The 25,225-nt window shown below is 40.4% G+C and overlaps 1 protein-coding gene across 1 annotated transcript; it reads left to right on the plus strand.

Moving 5' to 3' along the window:
• Positions 1 to 548: 548 nt before the first annotated feature.
• LOC137599297 (ankyrin repeat domain-containing protein 13C) lies at positions 549 to 25,079 on the plus strand. Its single transcript, XM_068320150.1, has 13 exons — positions 549 to 1,344; positions 2,755 to 2,796; positions 6,734 to 6,838; positions 13,182 to 13,267; positions 14,584 to 14,629; positions 15,478 to 15,544; positions 16,722 to 16,866; positions 17,598 to 17,729; positions 18,512 to 18,673; positions 20,778 to 20,857; positions 21,412 to 21,510; positions 22,287 to 22,387; positions 22,587 to 25,079. The coding sequence occupies exons 1-13, from the start codon at positions 972 to 974 to the stop codon at positions 22,715 to 22,717; spliced, it is 1,569 nt and encodes a 522-aa protein (XP_068176251.1). The 5' UTR covers positions 549 to 971; the 3' UTR covers positions 22,718 to 25,079.
• The last annotated feature ends 146 nt before the right edge of the window (positions 25,080 to 25,225 follow it).

Here is a 25,225-nt window from a genome sequence, read left to right on the forward strand (position 1 = left end):
GTATTTTTCTTCGTTTGAAGGAAGTGTATCATAATGCACGTTGTAGTGCTATGTATTCGCTTATATTTAAATATATATTTTAAAATGTTCATAAGGTAAACAACATACAATTTAAAGGGCTATAGTAGCGTAAAAACGCTTATCTTTGATAGTGATTGTGATAAGTAATACCAGTGAAAGTAATTACTGCAGTAAAAGTAGCATGGCATACAGTACATTATGTTCTCTGGATACTTTAGGAAAGAGACAGGTTTTTTTTATATACACTGCTAATTCTTATCACACTCCAGCCTATGTTCATATGTCTGGCCTATGTTAAAATCATTGAATCCATTGATATTTGATAGCTACACTCTACACTGAATTTTGTTACATTTTATATCATCAAAAGAAATAAGTGTTATCCCCTATAAAAGCGGGTTCAGTACACAGCTTAAGAAGAGGATCATTATCCGTTTTACTGAGGCTTCAATCTGACAGAAAAATATTCAAAATTATGGTTGACATAGTTCTGAAATGATGACACATTTGAATTTTGAAACCTAGTTTATTGCAGTACAGTACTTGCGTAAACAAGACTACTATACTTCTTATTTCCAGTACCTTGTGCAGTACTGCGTACCGGATGTAACACACCTGACCGGTAATAACCTTTCCAAACTCTCGCGATACTTCCGGGCGGAAGACAGTCGCCGAATCTTCCGTGGTAGTCAACAGCAGCGGCTAATGTAGTCCAGCTAAAACGAGTTTGGGACGATAAGGGGAGTCGATCCACGACCAGAAGCTTTTTCTTCTTAATTTTCAAACAAACGGTCATTTATACAGGTCGCATGGAGGAATAAGTGATTTAATGTTCCGCTGTTGATATTGTTTGAGTGAAGACTACAAAACTGGTGAATCTCATCAGTTTGTCCAGGGGGTCATCGTCAGCGACGACACCCTCTGCTCCGTGAGCGGCAACTGCTCAGAAAATGACCGGAGAGAAGATCCGCTCCTTGCGCAAGAATCAAAGGCCAAGCAAGGACGAGGATTTACTCGAACCGGACGAAGAGGCGGCAACCGGGACTTTTACCGTCCTTAAGACGAACAAGAGCAGAGCGAGTAAAATTTTTAGCAATCATAAGTTAATCAAGTCTCCATCCACACAGCAGCAGAACCAGCAGTCTCACATCAATGCTAACACCAACACGCTGTCAACGTCGGATGTCATTGATGACAATAACAAAAATCCCATTATCCGAACGGGACAGGACTTTCCGATGCATGAATGTGTGTTTCAAGGGGATGTCAGACGCCTGTCATCGCTCATACGGACGCAAAACATCGCCCAGAAAGACATCCATGGTAAGTTTAACAGCTGCTATCTCCTAGTCCTGAGGGCAAAAGCTCAAAAATCCATCATCATCAGTTCTAAAGTCCAGCACAGCTCTTTTTTAAATCAGCCTACAGGCCACCAGTGTCCCGCTGCACTGGAAGTAGGCGAGGGTGAAGTGGTGGCTTTTAGTGTGGAATCAGGTACTACTGTAGGTGGGGCAAAGGTTGAAACCGCTGAATGGGGACTGTGGGCAGGAGCCTTTTTACACACCCTGTTAAATGTGAGACTACTGTGCCTTTACAGTCCCTGCTATTGAAAAGGTTATGAATGTGTAAAGTTTTGGGGGTCATTGTTGTTCAGCAGCAAATGCAGTAACAGTGGACTCAATGCCTGTATAGAATGGAGTTGCAGAGAGAGAACAATAGGTTCAGCCTACAATACACCACACTTAATGTAATTTGACCAGGCTAAACCAATGTCTCTCCTGCCTACCCTTCACTACCAAACCTGTAGGACGCTGATGCCGGAGCACAACCTTCCTAGATGAGGCCATCATTTCTAAAAAACAGCAAAAGACAGTTTTATTTGCTCCTACTGTCGTGTAGCGATGGGTAAAAGTGTTTGAGGTGGTTGTTGGTGCTTAGACGTGGTTTGACTTTAAGTAGAGCCTCTGAAATGGTGGAATGGAACAGGATGCCTGACGAGCTACTTTTAAGAACTTGAGTCTGTATTTTACAAAGGTTGTTTTCTTGCGTCTCTTGCTAAAGGTTGTCAATATGTGTGTGTTTACTAAAATAGTAGTTTAGCTTCAGTTTAGCTGAAGAAGGCAAATAAAATTCATTTGGCCCACGATTAACTACATGTATCTAATGTAGTTAGATTGCTATGTTAGTAGCTGCGTGGAACTATTTATTTTTGGCTGTTTTTGCTTGATTCTCTTCATAATATAATCAAGTGAAAGATTAAAAGATGACTCAAAGTACGCCATTACCCTTCCTGCATCGATTATTGCAACATCCAGCTTGTAATTCATCTCTGTCCAGAGGACAAGGTGGGCCCACTTTACTCTGGATGTGTGTGCACCTTTCTTTTCCCTGAATGGGAAGCCTGAAGGAACTGAGTGGACAGTTTGCCTTCCTCTTGAGGGATTTTTCAATGCTTATGAGGCACATTTCTGCACAACTGACCCAAATGCAGTTTTACCAGTCAGTGCTTATGTGTGTTGACAAGGTGGGGTCCAGTAGGTCACTAGACTATAATATTTCTTGTCATAATATATGAACACACAGTGTCATGCACTGCCTGTATCATTTAGGATTTAATGTATTCTGCTTCCCAGTTTGAGTGTGACAGGCCTTGCGCTCAAAGCTTGCGACACTCACATCTCTTACTGTGCTTAGTAAAGGCCATTGACAGATTGTTTTTTATTTGTCCTATAGGAAACACACCGCTGCATCTTGCTGTCATGATGGGGCACAAAGGTGAGTCATATTAAGAGACATATGTGTGTTTTTCCCATTTATATGTATGTTTTTCTGCTTACTCTTTCTGCAGTTTTGCACTTACTGTATTTGTGAATACAAGTCTCAGACAGGACGGTGCTATTCCATGAATAAAGAGGCTGACTGTGCATTTTTACATGGTAGAAAGCAGGACTGGGCAAGAAAACAGTGAAAATAATCTCCCTCGCTTGCAGGCATGTCTCCTCATTCATTTAATAGACAAAGGGAATGTTTGAACAATCCGTGGGGATTAAATAATGCTGATACTGCTAGAAATAGAATCTAAAAGTAATTCTTAAAATTTTTTCGGTGATATTTATTGCTGGTTGAATCTAAATTGCCCATAGTGAAATATTGCTAAGTAATGACATTTTCATGTTCCATATTCCTTTTTTTCCCCCATTTTTAAGTGCTATTTTTAGTTTTCTCTGGGTGTCTATTGTGCTTTTGATTAATTTATTATTATGTTTCCATTTTATTTAGAATCAGTAAGTAAAAGCAGTGTGGGAATACAGCTTACCATAAATATGTCAAGAATCCAGGCTTCATGCATATATTTACATGAGGCTGTTAGCGGAATGTCATGTCTCAACAGAAAGCATGTGTGTAAATATTAAAATACATTGTGAGTCCATGAGACTTCAGAATAAGGCTATTGAAAAATATCATCAACTGGAAGTATATATTCTACAGTTGGTTTTATGACTGTCTTTTAAAATTTGGTTTCAATTAAGTTTGAAAAATTCAATTTCCTGTCACTGTTTTGAAGGCCCTGCCACTCCCTATTGGTAGTTTAGATATTAGGGTGTGGAATTGTTGGGGCAAATGAGATGCTATGATTGATGCTGTGGGGTTGATTGTGTTAACAAGGTTGCATACATCTTGTCTGAGCTCCTTGCATGTCCTCCAGGGATCCTCAGGCCAGACAGGCATGAGATCATAGTTTGGGTGTGGCTGGTCTGTGAGGATGGAGAGGAAAGGCTTTGTGTATGACCAAATATTTATTCATTATTTTCCAGGCTAGTAAGTGATGCTTGTCTTTGGTCCTTTAGATGTGGGTGTAGAATATCTCAGAGAACAAGAAAGACCAAATAAGTTTGTATAATTTATGGTATAGGTATAGTGTGTGTGTGTGTGTGTGTGTGTGCGTGCGTGCGTGTGTGCGTGCGTGCGTGTGTGCAATGTAGAGCATACATTGCTCTATGCTGTTTATTTTTCCCTCTGTATTTCCTAAAGCTTTCATGGTGTTATGATTATCCGCATTGCAACCACAAACATGTTGTCGATCAGTTGTTAATCAATTACATTATTCTATATTATATATATTTTTCAAATAAAGCTATACAATGTTGATAAACACTACCCATTAGCTCCATCTGTGCACCATATATTTATTTCATGGTAAAAAATCAATTTGATATTTTTTCAATGAAGTGCTGAAGGGAAGCATTTTGCGATTTCTGAAATTTTTTTTGGGAAGGGGAAAATCTTTTTAAATTTTCTCTCTCCCCGTGTTTGCAGTGTAGACTCATGGTGTATCGTCATGATTAATATTGATTTTTGGCATATTCTGTCAGTGTCCTGGGACATTGTGCTTGCTAGTTCAACAATGAAAATCAAATAAAAGAGTTCACAAACATCTGCTGCCTACCTTGGCAGGATAGAGTCTAAACATGTAATTTGCATGACCATGAAACCAACAGAGAGCCGACTGCATGTAAATTATGTATTTGTTGTGGTGTCTTGTTTGCAACAGTACGTCAGTTTTGTAAATGTGGCCCAAAGCCCATTCATGTAAACTAGCTGTTAAAAGAAAGTTGCCTGGACCATTGGATCTCAGAATATCCAGGTTTCATTGTTGTTTGCACTGGGGATTCAGGATGTTCTTGTGCTCATGTCGGAAAAGGGTCAAAGTGTTTGATTTGGTGAACAGTGGTGATGGAGTGAGTGAAACATTGTATAGATGCACTCAGACAGAATTTGGATAAATCTGTGTGTGGTAATTGTTGTGGTTTTAACAACCCATAGAGCCTCTTAACAAGTGTCTCATTTGTAGCCAGTGCACATACTGAAGCATTAGAGTACCACTTTTCTCCATCCCACCCTGCCAATCTCATTCCACTGTTAGATTTGTGACCTGAGCAGGACCTGTGCAGCTGCTGTGCATGCATGCAGTCAAGTCACAAATCCACTCGGAGACTTCTTTGTGTCATCGCTTTTTTGCTGCATTGGGGATTAAGTTGGAGTCAGATGGCACCCCAGATGACCCCTTTTAAATTCAAATTGACCTGTAGTTGTAGGATTATAGTAATTCATATTTTCCTATGAGGAAAAAAGACCAACTAAAAAGAAGAATATTGGATTATGTCACAATTATCCTCTGCTGTAGGCAGGTTAGATAGATGACTAGATAGACGACATCCTACAAAACAGACAAAAACTACGACCTAAAGTAAGATACCTTGATGCCACTTCAGACTTAAATTACTGGTATTCTCCACTCTTGACACCACTTCTGCAAAATTAAGCCATGAAAACAGGCCTCTGGTCTAGTTGTATTCTTTGTGTCAGTTGGACAAAGCGTCAAGCAAATTAAGTGACATGTTCAAGAATAGGTTAGTGACAGGCTCTTCAAGTTATTTTGATATATTTTGGCAGTCATCAGACAACACTGAAAGCCATATGTGAAGGTGATTGAAGTGATTAACTACATTTGTCAGTATTGGTCATTCATCACAGACATTAAGTTCGCTCAATGTACCTGAAGTTAGTCCAGAAGCTAGCAGATTTATTGTTGATATCACATGGCTGGGTTATTTTTTTTCCACGGTTATGTAATGTATAGCCTCTAAATGGTGTCATTATTATTACACAATCATTGGATTTGGATATATAGGTCAGACCCCATTGGGGATGGGAGGCTTACATCAGAATGCAAGCACTCCAGCACTCTGCTTCATGTGCTTTCTCAACATCATCCTCCACTATCAGCTGTTCCATCCAGAGTCCAGGTGCTGATTGGTGTTGTGTTTTTCTCCTTATGCAAGACTCGGTGTGAGGCACACTGCAGTTACATCTGCCCATTCTAGTGCTAACGCAGCTGTATTTATTTTAATTTACTTTATTTTACTGTACCAAATAAATGAAACATGTGTTATTTGCAAGGGCAATTTATCCACCTGAAAGGAATTTCATCAAAATTGATTATTAATTGGATTAGGGTTTAATATTTGACAGTAGGGCCATGTTGGCGATACACTTTTTACCAAGTGCCCTTTTAAGCTTTTTTAAAAAAATAAGAATAATGCTTCAGGGCTGGCACCGCTGGCTCTAACCCTGCTGCATCTTTTTAGTTGGTTATGGATTATATCTTTATGAGAAGGAGTTTCACATTTGATTCTTCTATATTTTTTAGAAATGAAAATGAGATGACTTTGACCTTGAGAAAACCAATTTGGTACCCTGACCTACCCTGGAAGTAGGTCAGGGTACATTGCGGGTTGTTGCAGTCTCTGACTGCCTTGTTGTTATTGTTTTTGGAATATAGTCAGAGGTCAAAACAGTTTAAACATTTTTTTCTGAGAATCCTGTCTTGTTTTGTTGCCTAATAAACTCTTAAGTAAGGTCTTGTGAAACTCCAGAGCTCATATGTTTCCTTGGATGCCATCTTCCCAATCTTGCACAATCTGTCATATATTCAGAATGATAACTTTGTTTCAGGAAGTATTTTTCCTGTAACAAAGTAAGCAAGCTTTCCTGAGTCATGTCCACATTTATGCAAGTCTGTCTCTATTTCCTCAACAGTCATGTTTGTGTTCTTGCTTTTTTCTTTCTTTCTGTAATTACCAGTTGAATAAAGTTGTAATTTGATTACATTACCATCCTCACTCTCCCTGTCTTCCTGTTTATCTTGAAGAGTGTGCCCACCTGTTGCTGGCCCACAATGCACCAGTCAAGGTGAAGAATGCTCAGGGATGGAGTCCCCTTGCTGAGGCTATTAGCTATGGAGACCGGCAAATGAGTAAGTATGACTGCGTGTAACTGCTACTAGTGTTAGCAATCTGCAGGTGTTCATTCATTCATTCTTTCAATTTCATTTTATAACAATTCGGTCAAGTAAAATTTAGTTGTTTTGCCTCTAAATTAGCTTCATAAAGTTTTCATTTACATGGTAGCGATGAGGTGCTGGCGACTGAGACAGGTAGGGAAGCCTCAATCAAAACCACTAAAAAAGGGTACAACTGGTCGTGCTTAAGGTTGGTTGAAGATGTTTCACTTCTCATCCAAAAGGATTCAGTAGGTTTTCAGTTTGACAAAAAACTGTCTTCTTTAACTTCTTCTTTAACTACTCTCTCAACCAATGGTTTTTGATAGAGTAGTTCCATCACCACCATACCTGAGTGCAGCTCACCATAACAAGTCAAAACTTACTGTGTTGATTGTTTCAGTTGTTTGTTTTTCTACTTCAACAGTAGTATAAGTTTCTGGACTCTACCAGTCAATCAAAACCCAAGAAGCTTCTGGGATGAGAAGTGAAAACATCTTCACTCAACCTAATACGAGTCCCATTGATTCTTTTTGGGGTTTTTTGCTCTTCCTCAATTACCTTGACCTGGATGATTGAGAACTTACACAAACACAGACTGCCCATACACTCTGCGATTTGCATACTGTGTAGCTAAAGGTGCTTATTAATTTTGGTTGTGCAAATATCCAAATACAAAACTGAGTGTTAAAACTCTTGCAAATAACCATGAACTTTTTCTTAAATGTGCTATGGACCTCAGTTATGCTGTTATTTTGATGTTTCACAGACTTTTGTCACACAATAGAGTCACATTATCTAGTGCCCATTATCTATTTAAAGCTCTCAATACGCTGGTCATGACAACAGAGGACGGCGAGTTTTGTTCTGTGTGGGTCTGCATTAGCACTTGGAAGAATTTTACATAAAGGTAGGTGGGGATGGAATGTTGCTTTAAGATGGCATGTAAACAGAAATCAAGAAAAGACGAAACAGTACAGACACAAACAATGGCAAGTGTCAGTCTATCAGAATGAAAAATTGAAACTATCTATTTGGCACAAACACTGAGCAAGATACAAGGAAGCAGCTTCAAATGTTTTTTGTTTTTTATTCATTGTATCCTGAATACTGCTTACGGTACTGGTAGTCTTCATTGACTAAAGCATCTATTGAACTTTAAACTGTTGAAGGGTCCTTCGCAAGTCAAGCTTGTGCAAACCACCGTGTCATGTTGTGTTATGTGTAAGGAACTACATGCCTTTGCTCCCATACATAAGGTCTAGCCAGTTTTATACTCAGTGTGCAATTATTGTTAAAATATGTTCTGGAAATCAGTAACTAACATTATGTTCAGGGGAAAGCCATTGGCTTGTCCTGCTGGCAGATGGGTGGATTAGGTCAGTAGCAAAAGAGGAGACTGCCGCTCCTTTTAATATAAAAACTGTAGCTGTTGTTGTTTGACAGTACATTTTTTTAATGTAGTTTTTAATGTAAGTGCAGGATACAGCCTCTGACACAACTTTTTCTTACACACCTGGCTTTCCAACGTACATATTTTCTAGGCTGACACAAAAGCTTGAAAAGACAATGCTAATGAAGGAAACTGACTGTTTACCCATTGCAATTCAATAAACGCTGACTCAGCTGTAGCCCTGTCTAACCTGTCCAGCAGTTAGTCACAAAGAAGTGCGTCAGTGTGTCTAACAGCAGTCTGGGGCAGAAACAGACAATTGGCTCCAAGTTCTGTTTGTTTTAATTTACAGTTGCATAAATGTTATAGTCTGCTAAAGGCTGGCTCCGTATTATCACATGAACCTGTCTGTTCTCAACAAATGTTTTCCACCAGTGAAAAATGGCCAACTCAAACACTTTAAATATTATTTTTAGATGATGTTTGTGATTAATTTCCATTCCTGTTAGCTCACAGTCCTTCTGGCTTTGATGGACTTGTCACATGAATTCTGTTTGAACAATGATGAAAATTGTAGCTCAGAAATAGATTCTGTCATGTGTTTTGTTCAGTAGAGCTATTTCTGTACAGTTCCTTTCGAATCCCATAACTGTACAGCTTCAGGAGCTTGTTGAAAGTTTGACGCATTCACCTTGGTGTTCAGATGATGGGATTAGGGTTTCTCTTCCATTTCCTTTTTACTTATTTTCATTTTAAGAAATATGAGACATCCTGAGAACATCAAACTTTACCATACTATTTTATTACCTGTTATTTTATTATTGTTATTGTTGTTATTTTATGTGTAGTTCTTTTTATATGTCATGAAATAAACTGACAGCGGCTCAGTAATGTCTGAAAGTACAGTAGTTTCAGATCGGCTGCTCTGTCACACATTTGCTCCATTTTTGAGCTTTGTCAATATTGATTGTTCTCTGGTTTTTGGAGCAACATCTGTCCAGTTAGACCTGAAGGCTAATTTTAATGATGTCAAGGCAAAGTTTTCCTGACTTTGCAATTAATGCAAAGAGATGTCACTTAATTTCAAAGTACACTTTTAAAGTACAAAATACACTGGCCTGTGTTGGCTGATTTGGTAGATATATAAGACTGTAGTGTTCTCCTCGTCCAGCTGAGAGACGACGACGATCATCCAAAGTTTGTCCCCTATTATTCAGCAGTAAGGGCAGAAAAAAGCTCTCAGTCAGTATTAGTGTTTGTGTCAGTAGGCATATGTATTTGAGGCGGCAGTTGCAAAGTCAAGACTAGGTCATGGCTAGGGGTCTGGAGGGTCGCCGGTGCAAGACCAGCGTGGACCAAAAGTATTGAGTTTGAACTGGTGCCGCTTGAGCATGTTTCCTTGAGGAAGGCACTGAACCCCACAAGCTGCTCACAGTGACCACCTCCATGTCACCAATTTGCATGCTTACAGGCCCCGTGGGGTGTGTGTGTGTGTGTGTGTGTGTGTGTGTGTGTGTGTGTGTGTGTGTGTGTGTGTGTGTGTGTGTGTGTGTGTGTGTGTGTGTGTGTGTGTGTGTGTGTGTGTGTGTGTGTGTGTGTGTGTGTGTGTGTGTGTGTGTTCTGGCCTGTCTATGAGTGGAATATACTGTATGTAAAAGAGTAATTATTTACCTTTGTCTTAAAACCAAACCCGTTTTACTTTCTCTAGTACTGCTTTGGTTTGTTAAGGGACAGCTTGTTTCCATTTAATCCCCTTCTTGCTTCAGTTAAGCATTTGAATTGTCATGGAGCAACTGATGCTGCTACTCATGTAATGGACGTCATTGGGTGTGGGACCTATGTTTTATTGTTTTGCCTGTTCCTTTACAAAAATAACCCTCTTGCAGCCAGTGAAGTAAAGGGCTGGATAGCAGATAATCTGACTCGACATGGTTGTTAATCCCATGTGAGTATGTGGCTTGCTCAGGTCATTAAGGAGCTTAAATGCACATCTCATTAGCAGACAGCTTCGTATGTGCCAGATCATTCCCTTTGAACTTCCTGGAGACTTTTGATTGCTGTAGGCTACACATAGAGATCATCAGTGTTTTCCCCCCCGGATATGTCCTATGCAGCCCCAGGAAATAGCATATCTTACCTAATGTTAAATGAAATATGATCTTCGGCATGCCTCATTGTAGACATGATTTGCATGGTGACTGTGTGCCTAAGGCAGTGGTGGTGACTTGCAGGGATGAGGAATCAGTCACTTCCTTGTGCATTTCTATTAAAGATGCTTTATGTTTGAAGTGGGCCGCAGCCTAATTCGTACCCCAGACAAGTAGGGGGCAAGCATATCACCGGAGAACCCAACAACTGTACCTGTTGCGAGCAAGACTTCAGAGGTAGCTATGCCAGAATTTACACCAGGCCTGGAACTGGGTGAACAGCGTTAGTAGTGAAGTGAACCCAAATGCTGCCTCAGAGACTGGCAGGGATTAGTTTGAAGACAGTAAATACAGATACCCAGGAGTCTTCAGGTAAATAGAGATGCAGAATGGTTCATGTTAAGCATTATTCAGTATCTACCTCAGGAGTCCTACGTTGGGTGTAAAGCCAGACCAGACTCTGGGTGCTAAGAGCCAAATCTGTTAAGAGACCAACAACGTTGTTAGGCTGAGTGCAAACTGGATTCTACAGTTAACTGCTATGTCTTCTTCAGACACAAAGTGTATTATGGGACAGGATGTTCTGGATCAGAGTGGATATCATGTTAACCAATACATATGCAGCATAGCCAAAATTACATCATAACTTGTCAGCAAGTTTTTTACTGGGTGATTGATAATACAGCCGCGTTACATGTCAAATCTGTTACTTTTTTTTACATTTAAAAAAGTGTTACTCAGAGGTCTCACCTCAGAGGCTCTTTATAGAAGAGAGTAGTTCTTTAAAAGTGAGAAAGGTACACTATACCGCAAAAGCAGTCTTTCTATTTTAAGTCACAGATGCCTAGAACAGGAAGCTGGAGGCCGCGTTCCAGCAGAACAAGGTGAGGGACTTGTGTACTGTCATGAAACAAATCACAGGTCTTAAGTTGAGAGACAGCCAACCAGCAGGCAGTCTCAAGAGAACCAGTTAGCTAAACTGTGTCTTTAACAGGTTTAGTGCTCAAGCCAATGCCCTTACCTATCCCCATACCACTCACCACCATTACCTACTGCCAAAGCGTTCACCCCCCCCCAGCCCATAGTCCAAATGGTGATTCTCAATCTACCCACGTTCTGCCTCCCCCACAACTAGCACCCTCCCCCTTTTGACTGCTGGCAAAGTGGAGAAACAGCTGGAGGGACTGCAGTGTAAGGCCCCATCCACACAATGATGGATTTTTTTGAAAACGCAACTTTTTAAAAACGCATCGAAAACGATTCGCGTCCACACAACAGCGTTTTCAAAAAAATCTCCATCCACATGTAAACGCACCAGTGCGTTTTCGAAGACTGCTATAAGCATGCCAAACCATGTGGTGGCAGTATTGAGTCAAATTTTATCCAATAGGAATCCTCCGTGTTTTGTTGTCACAACACACGGGCCCATAAATATGACGTCACAGAGGTTTTTGTCGCAGGCAAGACGTCAGCTTTTTTAAAAAGTTGCACATACACCGTCCACACGACAACGCAGACCCAGCATTTTAAAAAAAATCCACCTAGGTCAGCATTTTCAAAAAGTTGCATTTTCGTTCCGGATATCTGCATTGTCGTGTGGACAGAAGGCGTAAACGCAACAAAAAGTTTTCAAAAAGTTCCGGCATCGTGTGGATGCTGGCCCTAATGGAATAAGACCCAGTCTTATGGACTTATGTCAGCCAACTGTCTGTGATCCTGGAACACTTCCTCAACCTGACCTTGAGCCTTGGGAAGATGCTGGCACTCATCCTGCATGGCTTTTATGCCGAAGAGGAAGTTACCATCTGTCCTTAAAGACTTACCAACCTGTCTCACTCACAACTCATGTGATAAAGGCAGTGGAGAGGCTGGTGCTGACATGCCTCAATCCACAAGTGAAAACGTCACTGAATCGTCTGCAGTTTGCCTACCTAGCTCATCCGGGTGTAGACGACACACTCACCTACCTCCTGCAGTGGTATCTCTTTCACCTGGATGGAAGGGGCTGCACTGTGAGGACATCTCCATTCCACAGAACACCAATTGGCTGGGTATGAAACTGATGTGTGATGGTGGCCGACATCTACCACCTACTGGATTACTGACTACCTGACCTACAGACCACATTTTTTTTAGACACAACAGTCACTGCAGTGGACTGTTGTGTCACATGTCATCTTCAATGTTTACACCTGTAATTTCCGGTACAACAGAACACGGGCAGGTACAGGAAATCATTTCTACTCAACTTAACAACAATTCACTGTATTGCAATAAATAACCATGACATCAATGCTTGAGCCTATCCCAGCTGACTATGGGCAAGAGGCAGGGAACAAGTTGCCAGTTCATTGCTGGGTTAAACAGAAAGACAGACAGATTCACTCACGCTCACACATAGAGATAATTTTCGAGTGACCAAATCAACTAAGCTGCTAGTGGGAGGAGTCCGGAGAACCTAGGGAGAACCCGTGCAGACACTAGGAGATCATGTAAACAGTGCAAAGAAAGGCCGCAGGTGGAATGAAACCAAAGACCTTCTTGCTTTGAGGTAACAACGCTGTGCTGTTCTATTATCCCATATCAATCAGTCATTTAGATTAATCTGGCTTTAATGCCAAACAAAGATTTGCCAAAATAAAGAAATTTTAGGTACAGTGAATAAATCTGAATGTGACTGGTTGGATTCAGCCATATTTATGCGCAGAGCATGTGATGCTATTGATGTTTTTGGCCTCACTCATTCATCTCTTTCTTGCTCTCTTTCTGTGTATTTCAGTCACAGCGCTGCTGAGGAAACTGAAGCAACAGTCCAGGGAGAGTGTAGAGGACAAGAGACCCAAGTTATTAAAAGCTCTAAAAGAAGTAAGTGTTTAGCCACGTAAGCTCCCTCACTACTCATGGGTTCCTTGGTGATCACAACATCTGTTGGCAGTAAAGCGAGCTGAAACATAAGCTTTTCAGCTTTGTCATTCTAGTCTCAGGCCAACAGACTCCTGTTCAGATTCAACACACTGCAACAAGAGAAAGATTTCAACAAAAACACCTCCCCCGATCCCTGTTTCCCTGGCCCCTATCCTCAAACTGCCCCACTTTCTGTTTCCTCGCTGAGCTCTAACCAAACCCCTACTACCCCGCCCCCTTATACTTGTTTCCCTTCATTCCTCTTCATCGTGTGAAGCAAGGCACGTAAACACAGTTTTAGACATGCAAAACCCACACTCTCAAAGTTTAGACGTCAGCTGACTTTGTCACCAAAACAACACCAGGATGGACACACACACATTTGAGACACCGTGTCTAAGACTAGATGATGTCTGGTTGTGTGCTCGTGGCTGCTTGGTGTGACATTATATTTATTTAAACATACTTTAAATATCTAAGTGGAGCAGAATATGCTGAGAAATACAACTTCGCTTCAAGGTTTGTTCTAGCTGTTTCACGTGATGTCTCTTACACATACACCATTCAGTCAAACAAAGAATTATTAAATGCTTTTTAGAGCAACACAGGCAACAGTTACACCTGGTGAAAATGTAATAAAAATACTTTAATAAAGTACTGAAACATTGTCCGGAAAGAAAAATAGCATATTGATACAGGGTGTACATGCACTGTCATCAGAAAGTGAACCCATCATCTGATGGGCTCAGGTTCAGACCTTAGGTGCATGTGCATTTTTATTCTCTGCTGTGAAATGCATTATTGAACAGAACTGTGTGGATCTTGAAAGGAATACAGGTGTGAAATCAATAGCATGCAGTCAGAAATAAGTGTATGTGATGGTGTGTGCCGTGCTCCACCGCTCTGCTGTTAATAAGGCTGATACCGTAAAGCACCAGAGAAAAGTAGTGCAAACGAAGGAAAAAGTTTGTGTGTTGGAAAAACACATGGAAAAAGTTCCCACTGAATTTATTGCATGAAGCTAATAGTTAACATTTTTGTGTCTGTAGAGATTCCCCTAACTCAACATCTCAAAAACTCATCAAAGAATGGATTTGTTGAGCCTGAACTGATTTGCCACCACTATGTAACTCATTCATGTTCTACTCTGGAAGGCAGAGATTCAGGCCCAATGAGGACAAGCAGAAATGATTTAATTACCAGGTTTAAATGCAGAAACAAGGCTGGATTGTTTAGTATTAGTAATTGCGACTTTTTTTATTTATTTTAATCTGCAGCTTGGAGACTTTTATTTGGAGCTTCACTGGGACTTCCAAAGTTGGGGTGAGTCAACTACCATCCTTTACTGTCTAGTGGTAGTATGTTAGAGTGAAAGAACTCCCATCATTTTGCAGCTTACACTCTACCCATGTGTCCTCAGCAAGCGAACAGGAAAATAAAATGGTCTGTCTCAGTGTGTGGGACTGATCATTGAAAGTTTATGTACAGATTGAAAATGGCTCCTTATGCTGGACATGAACCAACTCCATTCTGCCATGTTAGTGTCCCTCCCTATGTGATGTCACGGATTCTGATTTTGTTTCTAATTTTACACATTATTCCACCCTGTAAGCTGCTGTAGAATACAGACGAAATGCGCTCTACCTGAATATGCTATACTTAGTCTGGCTCCAGGGTGTGAGCGAGAAGTACCTTCTGTGTTCTCGCTGTGTTATTAACCCTTTGGCTGCCAGGGAGGGTAAGATTATCACGTGAAATCATAGTATTTTATGCTTCAAACAGTCTCATAAATCTGAGACTATTTGAGGGATTTCAAAATCTGTGCCCTTCAGACTTATTTGGTCTGAATGTGCTTTGAATTCAAGGAGCTTCTTCAGTTCTTAATTTTTTTTAAATGTAGTCTTCCTCTCAACCATTGTTGATTACTGTAAAACAATTCTGGTTCTGGTATTTTGTGCAAAGAAACAGGGAAGAAAGTCTCTTGCATTGAGTTACTTAACCGTGTGAGGACTGAGTTATTAAATATTTAGCTTCTGAACTACGCATTATGCAGTCCTCTACTTTACAATGCTATATGTTATTTAAGAAGGTTTTAGTCTTCATCATTGAGCGAGCCTTTCTAAATTTAGACATGACTTCACATGTTGTTGCTGTATCTCTTCATGTTGCAGTGCCTTTGCTATCCAGAATCCTGCCTTCAGATGCCTGTAAGATCTACAAGCAGGGCCTCAACATCAGGTGGGTCCCGTAAACAAATGGAATACATTTCAATCAAATATGTTGTGTGAAATGTGGAACTAATAACATACATTGTACATTGTCATACTAATTTGCAGAGCATCACAAAAAAAAACTTTTAAAGCTCATTCATTTGTCTGTCATCCCTTTCTGAGCATGACTTCTTGTCTTTTTCTCCCCTATCAATACCTTCCATCGTCTCCTGTCAACCTCTTTCAGGTAACTAGAGCATGAAATCATTGCCTGATGGGGAAGCAGAACAGTTGTGCTTCTGTGTGCATATTGTTCACTTCTGTTTGAGGTTCAATTGAAGCTTCAGAGAAATAGTTACAGTGCAGTGGAACATCCTGCCTTCAGCCCACTTGCAGAGGGTGTCAGCAGAAATTGTCTCACTCTGAAGCGTGCTGATGCATTCACACTGACAAATGCACAGCGAGAATCAATATCACATCGTCTCAAGGACCTGTGGACTAAAAGCTGCGTAGCCTCTGCCTCTCGCTGCAAAGACACATGCCAAGGCATGGCTCCATACCCAGTTGTGGCACTGGGTCTCATGTTAAACCCACTAGGACAACCGTTTAGCATCAAACAGTTGCTCCTGCATCTGGCTGTCATATGTTATGATAGATCCATCTGAAGAATGTTGGTGTGTTTGTCTCTGTATGCTGTTCCTGCGTGATAGATCCTTGATGTGGAGCTTATCATTATTCAGTGAAACTGCTCCTAGCTGTCTCATTTGGTATTCAAAAGGCTCTCTTGGTATCCAAGAGTTGCAGCTAGAAAAGAGAGAGAGAGAAGAAAAAAAACTATCCCAGCAGGTTGATTTACATTCTATCGCTGCAGTGTGTTCGGCCTGTCACAGCTATGTATTGTACCTAACAGCTTGTGTATGGTCTTTACAGATGTGTCAGCGGTTCAGTCGTTCTCAAGCCTTATTTCACGTTTACCCACTCTCAGACAGTTACAGAAAAGATTCTTGAAATGAGATGCTGGTCACCATGGCAATGATTACCATGAAGACGTGCCCTCTATCAGTTTTCTTCTTGCTTACAGTCTGAACACTTTTTGCTCACAACTAAACTTTCAGCCTTCACTGTCATCTTCTGCTTTCATTTCTTCGTTCTAGCTGTCTCCTGCTTATCTCTGTTCCCACATAAAACCAACTCTCTACTTGCAGACTGGACACCACTCTGATAGACTTCACCGACATGAAGTGTCAGCGCGGCGACCTCAGTTTCGTTTTCAATGGAAATGCCATCCCCTCTGAGTCTTTTGTTGTACTGGACAATGAGCAGAAAGTCTACCAGCGAATACACCATGAGGTCTGTGAAACGCCCGCTGAGTAAAGACTAAGGAGACTAAACCCACATTGTTTTAGGTGGAAAATTAATTTTAAAATTGAAAATTTTCACTTTCACCTTTGTCTACCAACTGTTTCCATTTTTCAAACATTGAGTGAACTGTCACCAATCATAAAAAAAAGAGCGAACTATCACATCTGAGTTTTTATTTTTGCTTGAAAACAATACATAAGTGATCAAAATACAGTAGTTTACAAATATATAAACCAACTACAGTAATTCCACCATATTACTGAATATTTGGTTGAAAAGAACATTTCAGTTATTTTGCTGTTCCCACGTTTGGCACAGCGACCAAAAATAAGTTGTTGTTGTTTCTTAAGCACAAGTGAAGAATTTGACCTTGAGGTGAAACTAGACAAATGATCTGTCCCACAGTTTTTGAGTCATCTTACATGTGAACAGACTATTCGGGGAACAGATTTTAAGTGGTACTAACAGATGGTTGCTTCTCATCTTGATGGAAAAAAAAATCATCACACAAGTGCTTGTTTTTTGACTGACCTATGGATACTCAGTTTTCAACATGTACTCAACTAGAAAATAATAAGATGAACTGAACAATTGCGTTTTTCTCTGATCTACTTCCATAGTGTATGAGATGTTGGAACATCTTGGTGTCATTGTTAGCATTGTTGTTTCCATGTTTCTGTTGAAGATTCTGGTTTCCTGACCCTGTCCTGTATGTGCAGGAGACAGAGATGGAGACAGAGGAGGAAGTAGACATTCTGATGAGCAGTGACGTTTACTCGGCCACCCTCTCCACCAAGTCCATCACCTTCTCCAGGACCCAGACGGGTTGGCTGTTCAGAGAAGACAAGACAGTCAGTGCTGCAGCAGCAGATTTAATGTTGTTTGTTTGTTAAAAGTTGTAGGGGATCCAGATAAGAAGTTGGGACTTTGATGAATTTTTGAGGTAGACAGGAAATGGAAAGTACACGTAGACTAGGCTCAGCTCATGGATACACACATGGACTAAATTGTTGGTATCCCTCTGGTAGTGAAAGAAATCCCAGATTGGTCACTGAAATTACTTGAAACTGTACAAAAGTTTTACGACACTGAACATGTGTAAAGGAGAGCATTGTCTCAGGAGATTGGAAGGAAAACTGGGCAATTTTGTCCACGTGTGTATATCTGAATATACTTTAGATATAATATGGTATCTTACACACTTTATAGAGTTTTGGATATATGCTGAATCTCAATTTGACAAGAAAACATGACTCGGAAACAACACAGAGACAGATATCGATCGTTGTGTTTGTACTAAAGGTGTTGTAGATAAATCACTGACAACACGACATGTTTGTTTTTTCATTTCATTAATTTTCTTTCCATTTTTTGGACAAATCGATTTTTTTTTCTCCATTCTGGCTCTTTTTTTTGTCCACCTTGTAAGTAAACAGTACTTACTTCTCATTGGTGCAGACTATGTGTGAAAACCTAGGAATGAACCACAAGTGAAAAGGTCAAAGTAAAAAAACAAACATTTGTAGATAGGGGCCACGGAGAGGTGAAAGACTAACCTTAGTGTCAAGGTGTGTGAAAATGAGAGAAACTGGTGACCCACAAGCGAACTCCTATCTGTTTGTCCTCCCTCCAGGAGCGCGTGGGAAATTTCCTGGCAGATTTCTACTCTGTGAACGGCCTGGTGCTGGAGTCCAGGAAGAGACGAGAGCATCTGAGTGAGGAGGACATCCTGAGGAACAAAGCCATCATGGAGAGCTTGAGCAAAGGAGGAAACCTCATAGAACAGAACTTTGAGGTGAGCCTGACACTGAATACAACTGATTCCAGCTTCAACCGTCCTCTCCCAGGATGTATTTTTGGGGTCTTGGGGCCTCACTGAGGATCACATAGCAAACATGTCATAGATAGATTGGTGTTGATTGCAGCTCTCCCTCCTATCTCCACCTTTTTACTTTCTCGCAAAGAGATTTTTAGTGTAATTAATTTACAGAAGGAGTCAACAAGACCTCAAGCTGTACGATTTAAGTTGGCACCCCTCAGATAACATGTATCTTTGACCTTTCTCTTCAAATAAACATATTTTCTCAGACTACACGTAAAAATAAAGGCTAATTAATGGAGCCCAAGCGTACGCGGCAAAGATATACATTCAAAGGCACTTGGTGAACTTCTCTGTTGGAACAAGAACAAGATGAAACGAAGCTCAGTCCTTAAATATTACATTGACTTATAACTGCAGCATCACCACCATTCCAGTCCTGAAGCTCTCCTGTCTTTCCGGAAACTTGGGGACTTGACGCAAAGAAGAAGAAAAAAAAGCACCCTTTTCATCCTGACAAGAATAAATCCTGCGGAGGCTTCATATACTTCCTGCCAGATGGCTTTTTTGAAAAGTTCCCGTGTGACGAGTCACTTCTCTTATGTTTCTTTTGTTTTGGACATGCAAACAATATAAGCATCTGAGTCCCAGCATTGCCACTTAGTGGTGAAAACAGGAAAGCTGCTACGTATTCACAGGAACGGCTCCATTACCTCTTCACTGCAGTATGTTCTAGAGTTTGCTCAGTAAGCCTTTGTCTAGGTACGGAACATAAAGCCAGTCACACAGAGAAGACAAAGCTGCTCAATGCTCGATGGATGTCTTTTGACTGCCCAGTTGTGTTTCTGTCAGCCCCTTGTTGTGTGTGGGCTTTGTTCCTATTCTGTTCCTCTGTTGTGTATCAGGATATGTAAACTCATTTGAACCGGTGCCCACTCATCTTCAAAGTGAAAAGCTGGGTTTTATTGGAAGTAGTTACACCTTTCGCCCCCAGTGGAACACGATTCGTGAAAATATGCAGCCGCTGTGACGTAGCTGTGTTTACCCCATCGAGGGAGAGCTGGGTCAGTCTGTGCATGCGGGGAAGTGTGGACGGATTTCAAACAGGGCTCGATGCTATTGATCACATGGATGAAAGCTAAAACCCCTGGTGCCATGGAATGATGGCGGGGCGGAACCGACATACCAGCGGAAGGCCCTCTGTGTACTCTGTCATCATCACAACAACACAGAGCTGATACACCCAGTCTGAGAGGACAGGCCTTTAGCCCGTGCCAAGAGTTTTGTTTGTGATGTTGCTTACGCTGCTGATGGGTTGCGTATCATTGGTTAGTAGAAATGGTCAGAAAAGTCTTATTCGGCAGCACTTTAAGGGAGTCAAAGGTTTCCGCATCAGTTACTGTAAAGAGCAATTTATTACAGAGTACAGTCTTTTCTCACTGGGAGCTTCTCCCACATTAAGTTCAGTGAAACTGGTCGTGTTTTTATTTTTGATGATCCAGCAGTATTATACTGCCCATATCCCTGCAATTGTTTTGTTCCCTTCAACTCCTGCCTTCATTTTTAAGTATTGACTGTTTTTCTTTCATGTGGTCTGTTGTTGTATTTTTACTTCATAAGCTGCTGTTGTATAGGTAAAGACATTATTTACTATAATAGTCAAATTTATATTTGACTATTTCAGGTATTTTGTCTCTTTAGAACGTTTTTGCTGTATTACAGTAAATTATACTGTAGTAGTTCAGTTAGTTTGGGGATTATTGGCGCAGTAGTACCCTCTAGCGGCCAGAATTATACATTGGAGTCACTAGAACTGGAGTGGAAAACAAGTGTTTCTATCTCTTTCAACGGGTGTATTAATGGTTGTCTGCTGCCCTTTTTACGGTTTGCTGAAAATTAAGACAAAATTTTTTGTCAGCTTCAAACAAATTACGACGTGATTGTTGAAATACTTTGTTTTATCTGCCATCAGTTTCATGTTTCACTTTTCGGTGGTGTAACTAAGCGTGTAATTCTGCGGTGGTTTCGTCTGGGAACTGACAATAACCAGTTTGTTTGTTTTTCTTTCTCTGTTTTGCAGCCAGCGAGGAGGCAATCACTAACTCCACCTTCACCAAACACCATATCCTGGGAAGAATACATCACTGCTGACAATGGAAAGTAGGTGTCTCTAAAGCATGTATGTCAAGGCCCGCGGGCCAAATCTGGCCTACTTTTTTGCTGTTTGCCTGTTAAAAATGTTCCCCCTTGAAGTTACTGACAGAGCCGTAACAAAATATTGCTTTATTTATTTAATAACTGTGTTAGCTCTTGGTTCAATAGGCTATGTTCATTTCAATATGTTTTAATAAACATTGAATCAGTCCAGCTCTCGGCTTGTAGTACATTTTTTTTTGGCCTTTCATGTGTTTGACTTTGACACCCCTGCTCTAAGAGATGCTTTCAGACCTTTGAGGCGAAGTATGGACACTTCATTGATATGAAGTTGATTTTTGAAAGAACCAATATTTTAGTTTCCCTCTCAAAAAAGTGAAAATAAATATCGCATCAAAGCGAATGTCAGAATTCTCTGCAAAACCGGTTGGACCAACTGACTCATGAGGGTCAGACTCGGTTTGTGCACAGAAGAGAGGTCGTGAATGACAAATACAGTGAACATAATGGCACTGTAATAAGCTGTCAACATTCATCCAACATGCTGTCACTCCTTTCAGAGCACCTCATCTAGGACGAGAGCTCGTCTGCAAAGAGAGCAAGAAGAACTTCAAAGCCACGATAGCCATGAGTCAAGACTTCCCTCTGGGCATTGAATCGTGAGTTTTTATCCCGACAATGAGCTTCTGCTTCCTGCTCGTCCTCCTCGTCCTGTTAATCGGACAGTACTGATGAAAAGGAAGTCAATAGGTAGTGCAATGGCAGGAATATTTTCATTTCATCTTGTATTTTTTGAATTTAATTTCCTCATCCCTCTCTGGTTGTGTTTTCATGGGTTGCTTCTCTCTCTCTTGTAGGGGTAAAAATGGTTGATTTAACTGATTAAAAGAAAACTTGTGTTGCTTCTGCCTCTTTGGAGCAAACTGCTCATTCAATTTGTTTCCATTCCGTTCTCTATCAGCTGACAAAAAGCCGATGCTTTGTTAGGTTGGGGGTGGGGGTTACCTTGCTAATAATAACATTTATAATAAACGTTAAGATGCCGGCTGATATTATAGCACTAGTTTATAAAGCACGGACAGATTGATCACTGTCAGGCTGAACTGAAAGTCATTATTTTATTGAAGTTCTTTAAAACTTTTAAGAAATTGATTCATTTACTGTAATCTCTGGAGTAATGAGCCGTTCAAGGAAAAGGAGCTCTTTGTTTTATCATTCATTTAAGGACATTAAAGTAAACAGGAAATATCAACTACCTAAGAACAACACTAGATAAATGTTTTATTACTTTTAACACCTGCAGTTGTGGGGTGTGGGGCTTCCTGTGAGCAGCTACAGTGTGTTTAGTGACTTCCTTTCTTACTCACTGTCCCACATCAGTACTCCTGCTGCTTCTCCACTGTTGATGGTGTCACATGCTTGTGTTCTCCTTCAGGTTATTGAATGTTTTGGAGGTGATCGCCCCATTCAAGCACTTTAATAAACTCAGGGAGTTTGTTCAGATGAAGCTCCCCCCTGGCTTTCCTGTTAAGCTTGGTAAGCAAATCCGATTTACCCTGTTTAGCTGTTTTAAAGTGTGTAAATCAGTAGCTGTGGGCTCAGCTAAATGAATGATGCCTGTGTGTCAAAAGAGATTTTTCTCCTTCAACATTAAAGATCAGGAAAGAAATCTATAGCAGACATTGGAGCATGCTTTGACCAGAGACAATTTATAACTGTTCAAATCTCCCTGCAGACATCCCCGTCTTTCCTACAATCACAGCCACCGTGACGTTTCAGGAGTTTCGCTATGATGAGTTTGATGAGTCCATTTTCAGCGTTCCCAACGGCTATAAAGAAGACCCTAGCCGCTTCCCGGACCTTTAACCGCTGAAGATGGAGTCAAAAACAAGTGTGCAACAGGGCAACATAACACTTCAAAACAGATGTTTTTTATGAATACAAAAAGCAAATGTAGAGGGATAAAACCACCATGATGACTTCTTAACAGTTTGGGGATTCTGTCACTCATCCCAACCCCTGATGGCAACAAAGACAGAAATGTCTGTTTGAAAGTGTAGTGTTGAAGGTTCCTACACTCACCTTCAAGTTTATTCCAGCAGCAAATGCAAGTAATTTGGAGCTATCATCAGGTGGAGTCACAGCAGAGCTGATGAGTCCTAATATAAAGGACAATGATCATGAGGAGACGAGCCGTTCAGTTGATGCTATGAAATAATGTTTCTAAAAGGAAGTGTCTGAAAGGTTGTTCACTGAATTGAAGTAAAGCAATGATTACTGTCTGCAGGTTTCGGAGGAATTCCACCAAAACAAGACTTTTAGGTTGATTTTCCTGCTTTTGGAAGTGAATAAAACAAAAACTGTTCTTATTTAGGGATGGGTGCTCATAACTTCTAATAGATTGACATAACTCAAGTATCTTCAAGCTTCTGGTCCAACGGCAGAAGCTTGCAGATAATTATTTAATGGTAATTTATGCTAACAGCTACCATCTTGGTGCTATATTGAATTTGCGGGATTAATTGGTGCGGTCTGTGCTGTTCGAAGAAATTACACATTTCAAAAACTTCGTATCAATCCGTCCTCCATTCCAGTCATAATGGTAGATAGAACAAGTCACAACCGGACCAAAAGTTATACAAATGTAATACTGTACATGTAAAAAAAACTTGTGAGCAAAGAGTGGAACACCAGCAATACTGTGAGCAACTACAGTGTTTGATAAATCTAGATCTCATCAAAACTAAGTCAAGGTAACACACACAAGCTGAACATACACTCTAAATAAAACTGTGGTATTTAAATCTGCAAAATAACTCAGGATATAACATCAGTTTGTTAACCAGACGCTCTGCTAACCAAATAACGTGGCATAAGTCACTACATGCAAGGTGTCTTCCTCAGAGCCTTAACCACAGAAGGCTTAGCAAGCTATGCAAGTCAAGGTGAAGGGCTTGTTCACCCCATTGACCAGATCGTGTATTTTATAGTGCATGTGTTCCACGAGAGTACAGGATCCAGATACAGAGATACCTGTGAGTTCTCCTGAACAACTGAGGGAAGAGTCTAGGAGTGTGTTGAGTTATGGGAAATTATCTTAAAAAAACTAAAAGTCAGTTTTGGCAGAATTCCACTTCAACCTTTGTATGTGTGTGCGTGTGCGTGCACATGCGTGTGATTTCCATGGGCACGGAGTAGCATCACTGAACTCTCAGGCACCAGACAGCTCTGCTGCAGTCTTTCTACAATCAACTGATTTTATGCACCGAATTACAATAAGGTTCACTCTTGATCCTGCAGCTGAAATAAATGAAATTTTAATTTAGGCAACTATAGAAATGCTGCAGTTTTTATGGTACAACAGAGTCCGAATCAAAGTAAATGAAAGTTATGGTGTCTGAACGTGTTTCTTACTAAACCTTTGCTAAATATGTAACAAACTGTACAACCCTCCTAAACGGAGAAGACCGGGGATTGTCTATGGAAATTAGTGAATGCCGTTTTTAAATATGAAAAACAAGTTTGTCCCCTCCACAGTGTGTAAATACAGGTTTGTCTTTTATGTTTTATTTTTTTTGTGCTGATGAGTTTAAAATTTCCTCCACGAGAGGAAGATCTTTTTTTTTAATGTAACATGAGTTCATTTGGGAGATTTCCGGTTTGTAATATGGTGGCAGTTGTTTGTACATAATTGTAATGTTTTAAGAAGACAATAATCCCTTATTTCTCCTGTCAATATTTCTCTTTCCACTATTTGATAAACCTTCTGAACCTCCTCGTGATGTGTGGAACAATCAAACACTTCACTGTGTGAAAAGCACAAAGCACCAAGCTCCACTGGAAGTTTGAATTTCCAGATGTGTGTGGAGGCTGGAAAAGGTTTAATGCTAATGGATTTTAATCATGTCAGGATGAATAGGCGTTGCTTATTCCCGAAGTTTAAAATGGAAGTACGACAAGAAGTGGTGGTTCAAAGTGCATTTTCCTTTTTTACATCCCAGTTTAGTGTCGCTACAACCAAATACAGCACATTTCATTTTTACTTCCTTCTGTCTAGGTTCAGCTAACGGGTGCTAATGTGCCTCTGCAGCTACAAGCTTCACCTCGTATTGTTTAGCTAGGAAACTCATTATTCATCTGTATGTTTATTGTACAGCAAAAATATTCTATACATCTGCAACACTATTTTCATATAAAATGTACTAAAATAAAAATCACATCAGAGAGATTGGACTGTTTTGGTGTTTATTTTACATTGAACGGAGGTAATGTTGATCTTTTCTGAACTTGAAGACTCGGCTAGTGGCCTGGTAGCTGAACATCCCACAGAGACTAGAGAGAATGTTCTGTCCAAATGCAACAAAGATCCGTCAA

The sequence above is a fragment of the Antennarius striatus genome, chromosome 7 (genome assembly GCF_040054535.1).
Source record: "Antennarius striatus isolate MH-2024 chromosome 7, ASM4005453v1, whole genome shotgun sequence".
NCBI lineage: Eukaryota > Metazoa > Chordata > Actinopteri > Lophiiformes > Antennariidae > Antennarius > Antennarius striatus.